This window comes from Rhinopithecus roxellana, chromosome 4 (genome assembly GCF_007565055.1).
Source record: "Rhinopithecus roxellana isolate Shanxi Qingling chromosome 4, ASM756505v1, whole genome shotgun sequence".
NCBI classification, from domain to species: Eukaryota; Metazoa; Chordata; class Mammalia; order Primates; family Cercopithecidae; genus Rhinopithecus; species Rhinopithecus roxellana.
The window spans coordinates 176,803,581-176,821,446 of NC_044552.1; the positions used below are offsets into that span (position 1 = coordinate 176,803,581).

Below are 17,866 nucleotides of genomic sequence, written 5' to 3' on the forward strand. Positions count from 1 at the left end.
CTTATTGTTCTCTAAAGCCCAAAATTTTGTTTCCTTTTCAAAGGTCTGCATCACACATTGGCTATAATGGTGAGGTTCCTTTTCCTATTTTGTTCAACGACATTCTCCAACTATTAACTGTCATATCACTAGTTTCCATTTCTTTAACTTCTCCTTTCTACCTCCTTTGGAAGTGTCCAAAGGCCCTTTATTCTCTCTAACAAAGTAGTACTCCTGTATCCTCATAAGCAAGGACGTCAGAGGGGATGAGTGCCTCTGGCCTAGGGATGAACACCCGCACATCCTACAATCAGGAGCAGCTGGTGCAATGTCCCAGCCACATTAACTTCAGGATAATCTGCATAGTCCTTTGGATACAGGAAACAAACTCCCCACTACCATCACCCCAAATGGTTAGAGCAGATGGTAGTTGCAGCTAACCACATTTCCTTGGGTTTAAGATTTGTTTTTGTTCATGCAATGCCATCTTTAGGGGATTCTTCTCTCCCCTCCTTCTTTCTGAGACGATGACTGGCTGGAGGAAAGTCCTTGTGACATTAGGAAAAGTGATTCTGGCCCTCATGCTGCCCTGAATCTCTTCTGTATCTATTATTTGACTTGTGAAATGTGTGAGGGTCTCTCACCAGAGTCGACGCCCCATCATTGGTCTTGGTTAGTTCAAGGCTTGGCTGTAGCTGCTATTGGGCCACGGCCTAGGTGATTACCCCAGGGCCTCTGATGGAGAGTCACTTTGTCTCTCAGTTGAAGGGAACACCCCCATCTGCTCCTGTAATGAGCTCTCCAGCTTGCATTTCAGCTGTCATCCATCTCCCTTACTAGTGAAAATGGAACTCCAGGCTCCAGGGAATCGGGGTACAATCTAGGCCCCCAAGATTCATCACCTTTTGCAGCCCCTTCCAGCCAGGGTTAGAACAGCTGATGCCATCCCACCCTACCCCAAATCCCCGCTAAAGGTCAGTCTCAAGTTGTAAAGGGACTGTTGAGGGGACTTACCTCTGATAGTTTCTCCCTACCCATGGCACTACCTCAGATGCTTTCCCTTTCTTTCCCCCTTCCTTGTATTCAGATATGTGCCCTTCTCTGGCGGGGGGGGGGCATTCTCCCCTTATCCAAGGAAGTACACTTCAACTTGGCAGTCTAGTCCCCATAGCAGAAGGGCTTCAGCAGGGAAAAGAAAACTACTCAGAAGGGTAACTACAGTGGAAAATATTTTCTAAAACATGGTCCCCACTAGACATGTTCAAGAGCTGGCTTAATTCCAGATTCTTTTTCCCTGCCTGTCTGTTTCCAGATTTGGAAACCTTCCAAAAAGTAGTTTCAGAGCATTGTCTGCAAAGAGCATTGTCCACTGTACTTGCAATTTGCACACCTGCTGAGGATGATGTGTGCATATTAAGTTACATATTATTGCCAGTGGCACACATGCATGACATGTGAATCTTTTGATTAAATTTCTTGTAAGTTTCCATTTCTTTTTCCTCTGCCTTCGTTAGAAGTTAAACACCTTGAATATAGGAATTATGTCTCCCCGGTCTGGTGACCTTCTCCACTGGACTTGGTAATGATGTATCCTACAGAGTACAACATAAATACCCTTGCCTGCCTGACTCTTTTCAGTAAACAATTGTGCCCATTTTCTCATTTCTTCCTAAGCAAATTCCAGTGTGATTAATCCCTGTATCATCACTAATAGCAGTCACCAGCACTTTGGAGAAATGTATTTCTTTTCTGGACTTATAACATCACCACTTTTTGGCCAGGTGCAGTGGCTCACACTTGTAATCCCAGCACTTCAGAAGGCTGAGGCAGGTGGATCACTTGAGGTCAGAAGTTGGGGACCAGTCTGGCCAACATGGTGAAACCGCGTCTCTACGAAAAATACAAAAAAATTAGCTGGGCGTGGTGGTGCACACCTGTAATCCCAGCTACTCAGGAGGCTGAAGCCGGAGAATCACTTGAACCCAGGCAGAGTTTGCAGTGAGTCGAGATCATGTCACTGCACTCTAGCCTGGGTAAAAGAGTGAGACTCCGTCTCGAAAAAATTTTTTAAAAGGCCAGGCGCAGTGGCTCACGCATGTAATCCCAGCACTTTGGGAGGCCGAGGTGGGTGGATCACCTGAGATCAGGAGTTCGAGACCAACCTGACCAACATGGAGAAACCAAATCTCTACTGAAAATACAAAATTAGAGCCGGGCGCGGTGGCTCACGCCTGTAATCCCAGCACTTTGGGAGGCTGAGGTGGGCGGATCACAAGGTCAGGAGATCGAGACCATCCTGGCTAACATGGTGAAACCCCGTCTCTACTAAAAATACAAAAAAAATTAGCCGGGCGCGGTGGCGGGCGCCTGTGGTCCCAGCTACTCCGGAGGCTGAGGCAGGAGAATGGCGTGGGCCCGGGAGGCGGAGCTTGCAGTGAGCTGAGATCCGGCCACTGCACTCCAGCCTGGGCAACAGAGCGGCGAGACTCCGCCTCACAAAAAAAAAAAAAAAAAAAAAAAAAAAGAAAATACAAAATTAGCCAGGCGTGGTGGCACATACTTGTAATCCTGGCTACTCGGGAGGCTGAGGCAGGAGAATCGCTTGAACACAGGAGGAGGAAGTTGTGGTTAGCCAAGATCATGCCATTGCACTCCAGCCTGGGCAACAAGAGCAAAATTCTCCTCAAAAAAAAGAAAAAGAAAAGAAAACATCACCACTTTTTGACTGACTTTTCACCTAGCGATGATGGCTTCACTTCAGATGTTGAAGAGACACTAAATGGATATGTACTCTGATTTGTGTCTTGTTTGCATTTTTCCCACGAATCTAGAAAATCAGAGGAAGCTTTCATCTTTCTTTTTCTGGTGTGTCCTGATAAAGCTGTTATTCTTTTGCATAAACATTGACAGTAACTAGCAAAAAGCAACAACAAAATGGAGCCGAGCACTTGCCTTCAGTTCATTGGTGTCAGCCAGTTTGGCTTTGAGCTCAGTGTTCAAGTCTCGACATGTGTTCAGCTCCTTCTGCAGCCTCTCCACCTTCTTCTGCAGGTTCCTGATGGTAAGATGCATGTTGTCCCTCTCAACCACCAAGGCCGTGCGTGCCTGCTTCTCCTCCTCCAGCTGGGCTATTTTCTGCCGGAGGAAGCTCATGTGTAGTTCTTTGCTCTCCAGTCTCTCTTTCTGTGTCTTTAGCTGGTTTGATGCAAACAGGGATTTTTTTTTTAAATAATTGAACAATAGTAAATATAAATGAGTTACCCAGTAATAATAATACCCAAGGTGTTGATCTTTATCTACACCTCTATAAGACTAATTTGTAAACCATCAAAAAAGTTATTGGATTCCTTTTCCTGATTGCATTTTTTATTCATACCCTTTCCAAGAATTAATTGCATACCTAAAATCTGAGACAAAGGAGCCCTAGAAAATGTGCAGAGGAGTCAGCTTTCCACATCTGATGCTCTCTAACATTATGTGCATCATCATAAAAGTTTAAAATTACTTTTAAAAAACTCCTCAGATGAGTTTATCAAGAGCAGAATATAATAAGACAGAGAGACAAAATCCTGTCCAACATCTAATGGCCACAATACCCACACTGGCGTTTTCTGAAATACCAACTTTTTTTTTTTTTTGAGACAGGGTCTCATTCTATTGTGCAGGCTGGGGTGTAGTGGCATGATCACGGTTCACTGCAGCCTCTCCCTCCCAGGCTCAAGCAATCCTTCCACCTCTCAGCCTCCCAAGTAGCTGGGACTACAGGTGTATGCCACCACACTCAGCTGATTTTTGTATTTTTTGTAAAGACAGGGTTTCATCATGTTGCCCAGGCTGGTCTTGAACTCCTGGGTTCAAGAGGTCCGCCTGCCTCAGTCTCCAAAAGTGCTGGGATTACAGGTATAAACCACCACACTCGGCTGAGAGTTGATATATTTTTATTTATTTCTTTTTTTCTTTTTATTTATTTATTTATTTTTTTATTATACTTCACGTTCTAGGGTACATGTGCATAACGTGCAGGTTTGTTACATATGTATACTTGTGCCATGTTGGTGTGCTGCACCCATCAACTCGTCAGCACCCATCAATTCATCATTTATATCAGGTATACCTCCCAATGCGATCCCTCCCCCCTCCCCCCTCCCCATGATAGGCCCCGGTGTGTGATGTTCCCCTTCCCGAGTCCAAGTGATCTCATTGTTCAGTTCCCACCTATGAGTGAGAACATGCGGTGTTTGGTTTTCTGTTCTTGTGATAGTTTGCTGAGAATGATGGTTTCCAGCTGCATCCATGTCCCTACAAAGGACACGAACTCATCCTTTTTTATGGCTGCATAGTATTCCATGGTGTATATGTGCCACATTTTCTTAATCCAGTCTGTCACAGATGGACATTTGGGTTGATTCCAAGTCTTTGCTATTGTGAATAGTGCCGCAATAAACATACGTGTGCATGTGTCTTTATAGCAGCATGATTTATAATCCTTTGGGTATATACCCAGTAGTGGGATGGCTGGGTCATATGGTACATCTAGTTCTAGATCCTTGAGGAATTGCCATACTGTTTTCCATAATAGTTGAACTAGTTTACAATCCCACCAACAGTGTAAAAGTGTTCCTATTTTTCCACATCCTCTCCAGCACCTGTTGTTTCCTGACTTTTTAATGATTGCCATTCTAACTGGTGTGAGATGGTATCTCATGGTGGTTTTGATTTGCATTTCTCTGATGGCGAGTGATGATGAGCATTTTTTCATGTGTCTGTTGGCTGTATGAATGTCTTCTTTTGAGAAATGTCTGTTCATATCCTTTGCCCACTTTTTGATGGAGTTGCTTGTTTTTTTCTTGTATATTTGTTTGAGTTCTTTGTAGATTCTGGATATTAGCCCTTTGTCAGATGAGTAGATTGCAAAAATTTTCTCCCATTCTGTAGGTTGCCTGTTCACTCTGATGGTAGTTTCTTTTGCTGTGCAGAAGCTCTTTAGTTTAATTAGATCCCATTTGTCAATTTTGGCTTTTGCTGCCGTTGCTTTTGGTGTTTTAGACATGAAGTCCTTGCCCATGCCTATGTCCTGAATGGTACTACCTAGGTTTTCTTCTAGGGTTTTTATGGTATTAGGTCTAACATTTAAGTCTCTAATCCATCTTGAATTAATCTTCGTATAAGGAGTAAGGAAAGGATCCAGTTTCAGCTTTCTACTTATGGCTAGCCAATTTTCCCAGCAAAGTGCTGGGATTACAGTATAAACCACCACACCTGGCTGAGAGTTGATATATTTTTAAAGTGAGATATACCAAGGAGATTTTTAAGTAAGCTTTGCTTTAAAGCTTTGCTTATACATATAAAATCTTAGAAATAAAAGGGACTGTAAGAAGGCTTCTTGGTCTTTGTTATATGCCCAGACTATAAGGTCCACAAACTAAGCAGAGGACAGGTTCTCAAACATCATTTATCATTAGTAATCAAACTCAAAAGAGGAAATTAGAGTGATATTTAAGAAAATGACTATGGCCTCTAGAGGGGAAGAATCTTCCTGGGCTCCACATGTCAAAATTAGTGGATGGAATATTAAGTACAGAAACCTCTGTCATCTGCTACAAACAGAATCGGAATCATGTATTATCAAGCGTTCAAGCTGAAGACCATCAAATTTCCCCTCATTATCTACTCTGCACTTGTAAAGTGGTAAAAGGTGGAAAGAATTACTGAAATGCTGCTTTGAGTATCCTGCCTAACAGTGACAGCTGTGTCCATATCTAGATCACTTTGAACAAGGCCTTTTTAACATTTCTCTCATCAAATTCCCTTTCTTAAGCTTCTTCATGTCAAATTCCACTCCAGGTCGGACATGGTGGCTCATGCCTGTAATCCCAGCAATCTGGGAGGCCAAGGAAGGCGAGTGACCTGAGGTCAGGAGTTTGAGACCAGCCTGGCCAACATAGTGAAACCTCGTCTCTATTAAAAATACAAAAATTAGCCAGGCATGGTTGCAGATGCTTGTAAACCCAGCTACTCAGGAGGCTGAGGAAGGAGAATCACCTGAACCTGGGAGGCAGAGATTGCAGTGGGCCAAGATCGTGCCATTGCACTCTAGCCTGGGTGACAAGAGTGAAACTCTGTCTCAAAACAAAAAAAAAAAAAAGAAACAAAAAGTAAAAAATGTTCCACTCCATTGCAATTTTACACTGGTAAATTCTATAAACTGATAAGTTTAATAATTATATAATTATTAAGAAGTAATAGTGTTGGATATTGAGAAAAAGCATCAATGATCTAAGCAGAACTTTGGAAAGAATGGTAGCTAATTTAATGTCTCTAATGGTAATAGAGTTTGTATGCTATCTTTTATAAAATATTTCTCAAGATATGATAGTGGAGAAGCCAAACATGAACACAGCAACTTCTGTGATCCAAGGGTTTGAAAATGTTATTTATTAAAAACTAGCAACTCCTTGGGGTATGTAGCATCCCCATCTTTAATATGAGGAAACAGAGACAAAGAGGTATATAATTTGTTCAAGGTCACACAGCTTGATGGAACCAAATTGGGAGCCCAGATGTGACTCATTATATAGCATCTACACTGGAATTGTATCATAGCATTTTCCTCCTAAGAACTATTATAAGAATACATCTGTGTTTTCCTATTTCTTTCCCCAATATCAATAATTATGTAACTAATAATTATATTTTATCCCTTTCATCCATTCATTCATTGATTTAGTCTAAACTGTTTCTAACTCTTCCTTTGAGTGAAGAAAAGTAAGCCCTTCTCTCTCTACTAGAATTTCTAGTGCAACTGAGCTTATAAATGTAGAGGCTGCTAAATGTCCTCCCAGTTCTCCTCCTTTCCCAAAGTAATAGAAACTGTGAATTTTTTCTAGCCAGGTCAATGGCTACCCAGAGTAAAGGCTGCATTTGCAAGCCTCCCTTGCAGCTAGGTTTGACCACCAAAACATATTCTGGCCATGGGATATAAACAAAAGTTCATGTAGCAAATTCTGAGTGCCTTTTTCAAAAGATGGCTCTGCTTGTTCTTTTACAGCCTTCTTCCTCACTCTTTTCTTCTATTCTATCTTGAACACAGATATAATGTTTCCAGGCACCATTTGGAACCATGAGAATAAGGATTGCCCTAGGGATGAGAAATGAATCAGCTGAAATGAGCCTGGTTCCTTGAAGACTTTACAGAGGAGAGTTGCCACACCAGCCCCAAACTTCCTGTCTCCAGGAATTTGTGTGAGAAAAACAAAACAAAACAAAACAAAAAAACAAAAAACAAAAAACTTCTACTTGCTTAAGTCACTGTCATTGTGGGTACCCATTACACACAGTGAAACACGACCTTAGGTGACAGATACACTTACCAACTCTTCAGACTTGAAATTGAGCCTCCAATTCTAAATACATATTTTTATAAGATTCTTCCTAGTTACACTGGTAAATATGGTGGCAGTACATTATTTTTCAATGTTTGGGTTTTTCAGAAATTTCTTCTCTCAATACTAGCAAGTTTCAATATCCCCTACCTTTCTCTGCAAATTGTGGGCAATGGTCTTGTTCTCAATGACTGCATTGCTCTCAAGACGAACCAGCTGCTCTGTTCGAGCTAAAACCACATCCAGGCGCATGTCAAAACCAAGTTCGGCAGCCATCTGGTCCAACTTCATTTTCTGTGAAAGCTGATCCAGAAATTTAAGATACTAAACCCAAGAACAAAAACAAAAATAGGACACAAAAGTCAAAGTTAATGGGTGATCTCACAGAATCTTTTCCTCTTTCTCCCAAGCTTACAGGTAATTCTCCTTTGCAAAGAGCATAGAGTGGAGCATGGACTCTGATCCAATATGTGGTAATAAATTCCTGAACCATTCTGCCAGTTCCCTGCCTACCCCTTGTTTGAATGCTCTTGACTCTCCTAGCCCTTGATGTTGATGTTCAGTCGAATATTATATACTTTTCTTAACCCTGCCAAACAACACATTTGGCTATGTTTGATTACATCTTCATCTCTCTGCTTTGACAACTTGCTGCTGCAACCATGCCCCTCCCAGGATAATCCAGCCCCTGGGATCCACTCATTGATAGGGTTTGGCTGTGTCACTTCTCAAATCTCATCCTGAATTGTAGCTCCCATAATTCCCACATGTTGAGGGAGGGACCTGGTGGAAGATAATTGAATCATGGGGGCAGTTTCCCCCATACTGTTCTCACGGTAGAGAATAAGTCACATGACATCTGATGGTTTTATCAGGGAAAACCCCTTTTGCTTGGGTCTCATTCTCTCTCTCTCTGCCTGCCACCAGGTAAGACATCCTTTACTCTTCCACCATGATTGTGAGGACTCCTGAGCCACGTGGAACTGTGAGTCCATTAAACCTCTTTTTCTTTATAAATTACCCAGCCTCAGGTATGTCTTTTTTTATTTTATTTATTTATTTATTCATTTTTTATTTTTATTTTTTTTGAGACAGAGTCTTCCTCTGTTGCCCAGGCTGGAGTGCAGTGGCTTGATCTCAGCTCACTGCAGCCTCTGCCTCCCAGGTTCCAGCAATTCTCCTGCCTCAGCCCCCCAGGTAGCTGGGATTACAGGCATGTGCCACCATGCCTGGCTAATTTTTTTGTATTTTTAATAGAGATGGGATTTCACCACATTGGGCAGGCTGGTCTCAAACTCCTGACCTCAGGTGATCCACTCGTCTTGGCCTCCCAAAGTGCTAGGATTACAGATGTGAGCCACCATGCCCAGCCTATGTCTTTATCAACAGTGTGAAAATGGACTAATACACCCACCCACGCACCTTCCTTGGGAATTTTTCCCACCTAACTGGGCCCTGGCCTCAAAGGTGGGGTGGACCCTGGCAACTTAGCCAGTTGCCACTTTACTCTTCTTAGGCTCTACAGAGCATTCCAAACTCAAAGCTCACCATACAAACAAAATTTTGAACAAGATTTTGGGGTCTTTTTTATTAATTAAGATGTTTTAGAAAATGTCTTTAAAATTAAGTTAAATTAAGTAAAATTAAGTTAAATGAACACTCCTCCCTAAAATAGAGCTGTATGAAGGAAGTCAGGGTTCATATTTTAGCAGTCTACAGTTAGAAAGCTATTTAAAGGTTTTCCTCTACTTGATTTCTGTGGTTTATCTGGCAAGTCCACACATAAGATAATGCTTACTAAGTGCTTACTGGATGAATAAATCAATCAATGAGCTTGCTATATCATAATTTCATGATTTGGGTTTTATCTTTGATATTTTCTTCTGATTGCAATAACTTATCCATCTGGCATTTTCAGGCAATTAAATGTTTAAATACGTACAATTTCCTGCCAACTGAAGCACACCAGCTTAAAGCCCAGAACTAGCCATGTTTTAATTATCAGGATGAAATTATTTATAAGTGTCTATTTTCCAGTTTTGGCAAATAACATACATATGAATACAATTTTATCTCTTCTTTATAAGTCACAGTCATTGCAAATACCACTTATTGCATTGTGCTACAATGCCATAAACTGCTTTTGTCTCTACATCCTCTGGTTATCACTTTTTAATGCTGTATCAGCTCTCTATATGGAATTTTTAATTTTTAATCTGTGTCTATGAAAGTGACCTAAGTGCTATTGCTTGTATTTTACCTAAAATAGATAAGTACCTTTTACATGATGGTACGAAACCCTCTTTTTTTCTATTTCTATGTATGACCCATCCATTTAGTGGGCCAGGACTACAACAGGCAAAAAGGGATTAAGACAAGACCAAGCAGAGAAAGATCCCATAGAGAAAGTTTCTATTTCAAGGATTTTGGCTATACTTCAGAAGATTAAGGTTACCAGAAACTTTTAACTACATAGAAATGAAGGATTACTGTATATATTGTTCACTTGAATGACAGTTCAGCATAAATAAGAAACTGTGGCCGGGCGCGGTGGCTCAAGCCTGTAATCCCAGCACTTTGGGAGGCCGAGACGGGTGGATCACGAGGTCAGGAGATCGAGACCATCCTGGCTAACACTGTGAAACCTCGTCTCTACTAAAAAATACAAAAAACTAGCCAGGCGAGGTGGCGGGCGCCTGTAGTCCCAGCTACGGGAGGCTGAGGCAGGAGAATGGCGTAAACCCGGGAGGCGGAGCTTGCAGTGAGTTGAGATCCGGCCACTGCACTCCAGCCCGGGCGACAGAGCGAGACTCCGTCTCAAAAAAAAAAAAAAAAAAAAAAAAAAAACTGTGCATTCTACTGTCTTTGAGTCTGCCTAGATTACCTGCATTTAGCATTTCAACTGTGCAACTTTACTTTTCAATTTACATGATACTATCCATCCTTACCAGAACATGCATTTCATATGCAGTTAGCGACAGAAGATTCACCATGGACAGAATTAGCTTACATAACTTGTTTCACAACTGAGAGTTATTTGGACACAATCCCAATTAAAATTAATGATTCCTTTATAGTAAGGGAAGGGAATACCAATCCACCTGAAATTCCTGCCTTTGACATATTTCTTCTATAATTCAAATAATGTTTATTGACTCTTTCTGTAGTCCCTGGAGAAACACAGGAAAAAGATCATTTCTTCCAGCCTCAAGAAGCTTGGAATATTTGGAGACGAAAAAAATTTAAAAACAATCCAATAAGGGTAAAAAGTACCATGAGAGAGGCAGATACATTATGCTTAGAGAGCATAAGGAAAGATAGGTAAGTCTCCCAGGGAAGACTGCCAGGGGAAGCAGTATTTGAGCTGAATCTTGAAGAGACTGCTGTTACCAGGTAAAGGAGGTGAGGAGAACATTCTCTCAGTGAGAATAGCTGTGGGCAGTGCGGGAGGCAGCCGGAGGAGGCCGGAGGAGACCGGAGGAGTGAGTGCTGCTACAAATTTGCATGGATGTCTTTAGGCTCCGCAATCACCGCAGACCCCACCAGGGTCCTGCCGCTCCCAGAAGGCTTCTGAGTTTGCCCCCCGCTGGCAGGAGAAATTACAGGGGAAAGGGAAGATGGAGAGACCACCTGGCCAGCTCACAGAAAGTGAAGCCATGGAAAAAGAAGGAATCTGTACCTGAGCCTAGGGCCCCCAGAGAGCCACTGGCCAGTTTGGAGATAAAGAAAGACAAGATTAGGCACACGTTTCATTAAGACCTCCCTGGCAGCAATGAAGAGAGTACATCTGAGGCATGAAGAACAGTGCCGGGAGCTCAGTTACTAGGTTGTTTCCCTAGTCGGTGTTAACGAGCACAATTCTCAGAGCCAAAGCACAGCTGCTGGATATAGAGATGGGGGAGGCATTGGAGATCTAGTAAGGAGACAGGATTTATAGGGCTTAGGAATTGATTTAAAAAAGGGAAGTGTTGAAGATGGCTTGAGCAAATGGAGGTAGATTACCACCATGACTGAAGCAGGAGAGGGACAAATTTGAACAGATGTCCTTTCAGTTTTGAATATATTTTGGTGTTCACGGACCATGCAGGTGAAGCTGTCCCGCAGGCAGTAATGTGGCTTTCAATTTACATTACCATACTCAGGTGCAATATTTCATTTTGTTTGGTTGTGGTTTTTTGTTTTATTTTGCTTATTTGTTTTGAGAGGGAGTCTCTGTCACCCTAGGCTGGAGTACAATGGCACGACCTCTGCTCACTGCAACCTCCGCCTCTCAAATTCAAGCAATTCTCCTGCCTCAGCTTCCTGGGTAGCTGGGGTTACAGGCACATACCAACACACCTGGCTAATGTTTTGTATTTTTTAGTAGAGATGGGGTTTCACCATGTTGGCCAGACTGTTCTTCAACTCCTGACCTCAAGTGATCCACCTGCCTCAGCCTCCTAAAGTGCTGGGATTACAGGCATGAGCCATCACGTCTGGCCTGTTTTTGTTTTTTGTTTGTTTTTTTGTTTGTTTATTTGTTGAGACAGGGTCTCACTCTGTCACCCAGGCTGAAGTGGTGTGATCTCAGCTCACTGCAACCTCCACCTCCCAGGCTCAAGCTATCCTCCCATCTCAGCCTCCCAGGTAGCTGGGACCACAAGTGCGTGCCACCATGCCCAGCTAATTTTTGTGTCTTTTGTAGAGATGGGATTTCGCCATATTGCCCAGGCTGGTCTTGAACTCCAGAGCTCAAGCAATCCGCCTGCATCAACCTCCCAAAGTGCTGGGATTATAGGTGTGAGCTACCAAGCCGAGCCAATATTTCTTTACAAAATCAAATTTTCCACCATCACACCTTTACAGATATCTAATAGAAAAAGCTATCTCCACTCTCCCAGACTTCTCAAATCTAGCCCCTGTTTCCATTCACAAAACCACTACATGGTTCAGATCTTTATTATCTTCTGAACTGGACTAGTCTGAACTGGACTATCTTCTAAACTGGACCAGTCGGGGAGCCACCGACTGGGCTCCCTACCTTCCTTCAGCTGTGTCCAGCCCTTTGAATGCAAGGACTTTTTTGTTTATCTGTGGTGGCAGATATCTCAAAAATTATGCATAGTTGTTTTTTGTTTGTGTGTGTGTGTGTGTTTGTTGTTTGTTTGTTTTAGCTTATAGGCTATCACTACTGTTAGTGTATTTTATGTGTGGCCAAGACAATTATTCTTCTTCCAATGTGGCCCAGGGTAGCCAAAAGGTTGGACACCGCTGCTACCCTCTAAGCCAGTCTGACTTGAGGGAAATCTTTCTTTTACTCAAAAACCTTCTCTGGCTTCCCATTACCTACGCAATGAAGCCTGAGCCATTAGACTGACCTATTTCAATGATTCCTACACCTGCCTCCAGTGCCGTCTCACGCCTTTGGTTTCACCAAGTATCCTGTCCCATGCTCCCTGCACCTCATTCATTTCCCGAGCCATCTTCTCACACCTCCATTTCTTCTTTGTTCCAGCTATTTTTTCTGCCTCAAATTCCTTCCCCCCTCTTCTGCCTGACAAATTCCTACTCATCCTTTAATACTCCCCTTTTCTGTGAAGATGGCTTACTTACCGCACAGAGAAAAAGTCATTGGTCCTTTTTCCAGGTTTCTGTCAGATTTTATACCTGTCTCCATCATGGCACTAATTGCACTACTGTGCACTAATTGCGCTATTGTACTATTACGCCCCGATCTCCCTGTCTCATCCGCTGGACTTGATTTTCCACAGACACCTTTGGCACATCTTTGTATATCCAACCTCAGTGCAGGCAAGACCATTCCTCAATGTTTTAAGTACAGAAGAATGAAAAGGAATATGTTACTTGAGTGTAGACGTTTCAACTTAAGAGTATTTTTCGTGCCAAATTCTGCATCGAGGCTCTTGAGCCCCTGTGCCTCCCTTTCCCTTCCCACACTCCCTCCTACGGACTCTTTCAGTCCACACTTTCCTCCCCATCCTGTCCAGCAAAACCTTTCTTTGATCTTGGTTTTCACAGGCACTGCCTCATGTCCGTCTTCTCTTTGGTCACCAGATTTCACACTGGTCTACTGGAGGTCGCTCCCCTTCCTCTCAAGTCTCCCCTCAGCGCAAAGCCAACTGGCTTCTGCTCTCCACCACTCTACCAAAACTGCCTGTCAGAGATCACTGACAATGTCCCCACACTCAAATCCTCAGTGTGGGCCCCTTCTCTTCCCATTTAACTCTCCTCTCCCACTGAGTTATCAGCGCCATTGTTTCCGAGACTCTCCATGCCACAATCTCAGCTCCACGGGGACATCTCTCTATCTTTCTAAAATACTGCAATGTGGCCGGGCGCGGTGGCTCAAACCTGTAATCCCAGCACTTTGGGAGGCCGAGGCGGGCACATCACGAGGTCAGGAGATCGAGACCATCCTGGCTACCACGGTGAAACTGCATCTCTACTAAAAATACAAAAAATTAGCTGGGCGAGGTGGCGGGTGCCTGTAGTCCCAGCTACTCGGGAGGCTGAGGCAGGAGAATGGCGTGAAGCCGGGAGGTGGAGCTTGCAGTGAGCCCGAGATGGCGCCACTGCACTCCAGCCTGGGCAACAGAGCGAGACTCCACCTCAAAAACATAAAAATAATAAAAATAAAATAAAATACTGTAATGCTCACACTTACCACACTTCATATTCTACAGAGTAAAGAACACTCCATCCTTTTAGTCTAAGCCATTCCAGTCTTCTCTCTTGCCACAGATCCACCAAGAATAACATGTTCCAGCCATACAGGATTCACCAATTTGCATTCTCTGAATACACTATGCACTTGCCAGATTTCATTCCTTTGTTCAAACTGTTTCCCCTACAGTATCTGTCTTCTCTCTCCACTATAATCCGACTTATCTTTCAAAAATGAACTTAATTATCACCTCTCCTATAAAATCTTCCCTTTATCTAGAAGTTCCTACAGAACTTTCTGATTCAATACACACAACACATATAAACTTATAGTACAGCAAATTATCTGAGTATCTGTCTCCCCTATCGAATTATGAGCCTTTAAGATCAGAAACTGTATTATTCATATTTTAGCTTGCCAAACCTTTAGGACCTCATATATGATATGCATTCAATAAATATTTGTTGAGTTTAATTAAGTTAATTTGAATCAAGGAAGCCCCAAACCCATTGTTCCTTGAAATTGACTTAACTAATTAAGTCCAGGACTTAACCAAACTAAATACTGTAAAATTCAGAATATTTTCAGGTAAAATTTTATACTACAACAGATGCTTCCACTCATGGATATGCCCTCAGGTTATTACTTTTTGTTTCTCAAAATTCAAGTTGTCTCGCAAAACATCTCCAGAAACCAGCTCTGCCTCCAGGTGTGTCAGCTGACCCTGAAGAGTCTCCAACATATTCTCTGCTTTCTGGGCCCTCTGGAGAGCTTTCTGGTGAAACTCAGACTCCTTTCCCAACTGTTCAACAAGCTCAGATATTTGGGCTTCAAGCTGGGAGACCATCTGGAAACAAAGAAACAGGTCAAGAATAAGCCTTGTTTTAGATGGAAGGAAGTGTTCACATCTACTGCTCTGCCTAAGCAGCATAACTGTTTATGATACCAACTTCCAGATTATTTGTAAAAATCCCATGTAAAATATGTAATTGATAGCTGTATTTGCCTCTGTTTAAAATAATCTACATTCATTATTGAATAAAATTTTTTGATTGGTATTTTTAATTTTTATATAATTCTTTTAACAGGTTAATCGATAAAAATTTATGGATAACATTTACTTACCCCAAAACTATTGCTAAGAGTTTCAAAGTTTAATAAGAAAAAGAATTAAGACAAAAAGTACTGTAAAAATCTACGAAGACTCATTAGCCAGAAAAATGCTTTCACCATTTTGAGTTGACTTAAGATTAGACAGCTAATTAATCTTGGTAGGTAACGTTGGGGCATTACAGGGAATTCATGTACAGACATGCTTTTTCAAACTTTTTTCAACTTTCTGTTGAAGATTGGTTACCTATGCCCTAAACTCCAGGGATACTGACTCTACACTACATAGTCATAGAGTAATACCATTTTTGCATTGGAAAGGTCAAAATCTCTTTAATATGGTGACTCTAAATAGGGTCAAGGTCAATGTACAAGAGGGCAGGGGGATCTGAGTACTGTCCCATGTTAAAGTCCCTCCAGCCTCTCCACAACCCACCTGATTTGCCCAATGCTCCCATCCTTCCGAGGAGTTCCTCTTTTTGTCGTGATCATTCCTTCAAACCAAGAGTGCAAGTTTACCAAGGACCTCAGGGACACTCTCAGAAAACTCCAACTGATTTTACTCAATCCAGTTTCATAAAATGTTGGATTCAATAAAACCACCAAGTCTAGGGTGATACATTTGTTTTCTTTTGATGGTTTATTTTGGAAGAGAAGAGGAAAAACATAGTATTTACATAACAGTACAGTACCACTCTCACAGAAATGGAAACATCCTGACTGTTTCAGATTTTTACTGTCTCAATTTTTAAAAAGAAAACAATTTCTGTCTGCCTATCTATAAACAGCCATGCTTAACCACGTAATCTGCCTTTAAACTTTTTGAAAGGCTGTTGTACAGGAGAACAAAAGAATTTGTTCTGAGTTACCCTCAGAGCCTACATTGAGAACCAGTAGGTATAAATCAGAGAAGAAATTCCATATTTCTGAAAGGAAAATGTTTTCCCCAGTTCCTATAATTATAAAGTAAGATATCCCCATAAAATTTCCTTTAAAAACAAAACGTATGAAGATGGCCGAATAGGAACAGCTCCAGTCTCCAACTCCCAGTGCCAGCGACACAGAAGACCGGTGATTTCTGCATTTTCAACTGAGGTACTGGGGTCATCTCACTAGGGAGTGCCGGACAATCGGTGCTGGTCAGCTGCTGCAGCCTGACCAGCGAGAGCTGAAGCAGGGCGAGGCATCGCCTCACCTGGAAGCGCAAGGGGGAAGGGGATCCGTTTTCCTAGCCAGGGGAACTGAGACACACAACACCTGGAAAATCGGGTAACTCCCACCCCAATACTGCGCTGTAAGCATACAGGCACACCAGAATATATCCCACACCTGGCCGGGAGGGTCCCACGCCCACGAAGCCTCCCTCACTGCTAACACAGCAGTCTGCCGCGATCTATCCGCAAGGCAGCAGCGAGGCTGGGGGAGGGGCGCCCGCCATTGCTGAGGCTTAAGTAGGTAAACAAAGCCGCTGGGAAGCTCGAACTGGGTGGAGCTCACAGCAGCTCAAGGAAGCCTGCCTGTCTCTGTAGTCTCCACCTCTGGGGACAGCGCACAGCTGAAGACCAACAGGGGAAGTAGCGGGAGCCGGTGCAGACGCGAACGACTCTGTCTGACAGCTTTGGGGAGAGCCGTGGATCTCCCAACGCGGAGGTTGAGATCCGAGAACGGACAGACTGCCTGCTCAGGTGTGTCCCTGACCCCTGAGTAGCCTAGCTGGGAGAAATCCCCCACTAGGGGCAGTCTGACACCCTACACCTCACAGGGTGGAGTACACCCCTGAGAGGAAACTTCCAAAGGAAGAATCAGACAGGTACACTCGCTGTTCAGCAATATTCTATCTTCTGCAACCTCTGCTGTTGATACCCAGGCAAACAGGGTCTGGAGTGGACCTCAAGCAATCTCCAACAGACCAACAGACAGTCCTTCTGACTGTCAGAAGGAAAACTGTCAAACAGGAAGGACACCTATACCAAAACCCCATCAGTACGTCACCACCATCAAAGACCAGAGACAGATAAAACCACAAAGATGGGGAAGAAGCAGGGCAGAAAAGCTGGAAATTCAAAAAATAAGAGCGCATCTCCCCCTGCAAAGGAGCGCAGCCCATCGCCAGCAACGGATCAAAGCTGGTCAGAGAATGACTTGGACGAGAGGAGAGAAGAAGGCTTCAGTCCATCAAACTTATCAGAGCTAAAGGAGGAATTACGTACCCAGCGCAAAGAAACTAAAAATCTTGAAAAAAGAGTGGAAGAATTGACAGCTAGACTAATTAATGCAGAGAAGATCATAAACGAAATGACAGAGATGAAAACCATGACACGAGAAATACGTGACAAATGCACAAGCTTCAGTAACCGACTCGATCAACTGGAAGAAAGAGTATCAGCGATTGAAGATCAAATGAATGAAATGAAGCGAGAAGAGAAACCAAAAGAAAAAAGAAGAAAAAGAAATAAGCAAAGCCTGCAAGAAGTATGGGATTATGTAAAAAGACCAAATCTACGCCTGATTGGGGTGCCTGAAAGTGAGGGGGAAAATGGAACCAAGTTGGAAAACACTCTTCAGGAAATCATCCAGGAGAACTTCCCCAACCTAGTAGGGCAGGCCAACATTCAAATTCAGGAAATACAGAGAACGCCACAAAGATACTCCTCCAGAAGAGCAACTCCAAGACACATAATTGCCAGATTCACCAAAGTAGAAATGAAGGAAAAAATCTTAAGGGCAGCCA

The 17,866-nt window shown here is 42.9% G+C and overlaps 1 protein-coding gene across 1 annotated transcript in view; it reads right to left on the minus strand.

The window, feature by feature from the left end:
- The window catches only part of CCDC170 (coiled-coil domain containing 170), a 97,946-nt gene that overhangs the window by 20,647 nt on the left and 59,433 nt on the right, over window positions 1–17,866 (minus strand). Inside the window, exons 6-8 of the mRNA XM_010383605.2 lie at window positions 14,672–14,872; window positions 7,512–7,685; window positions 2,932–3,174 (exon numbers count right to left, since the gene is read on the minus strand). Coding sequence (XP_010381907.2) covers window positions 2,932–3,174; window positions 7,512–7,685; window positions 14,672–14,872 — 618 coding nt within the window. The remainder of the gene's footprint in view (window positions 1–2,931; window positions 3,175–7,511; window positions 7,686–14,671; window positions 14,873–17,866) is intronic.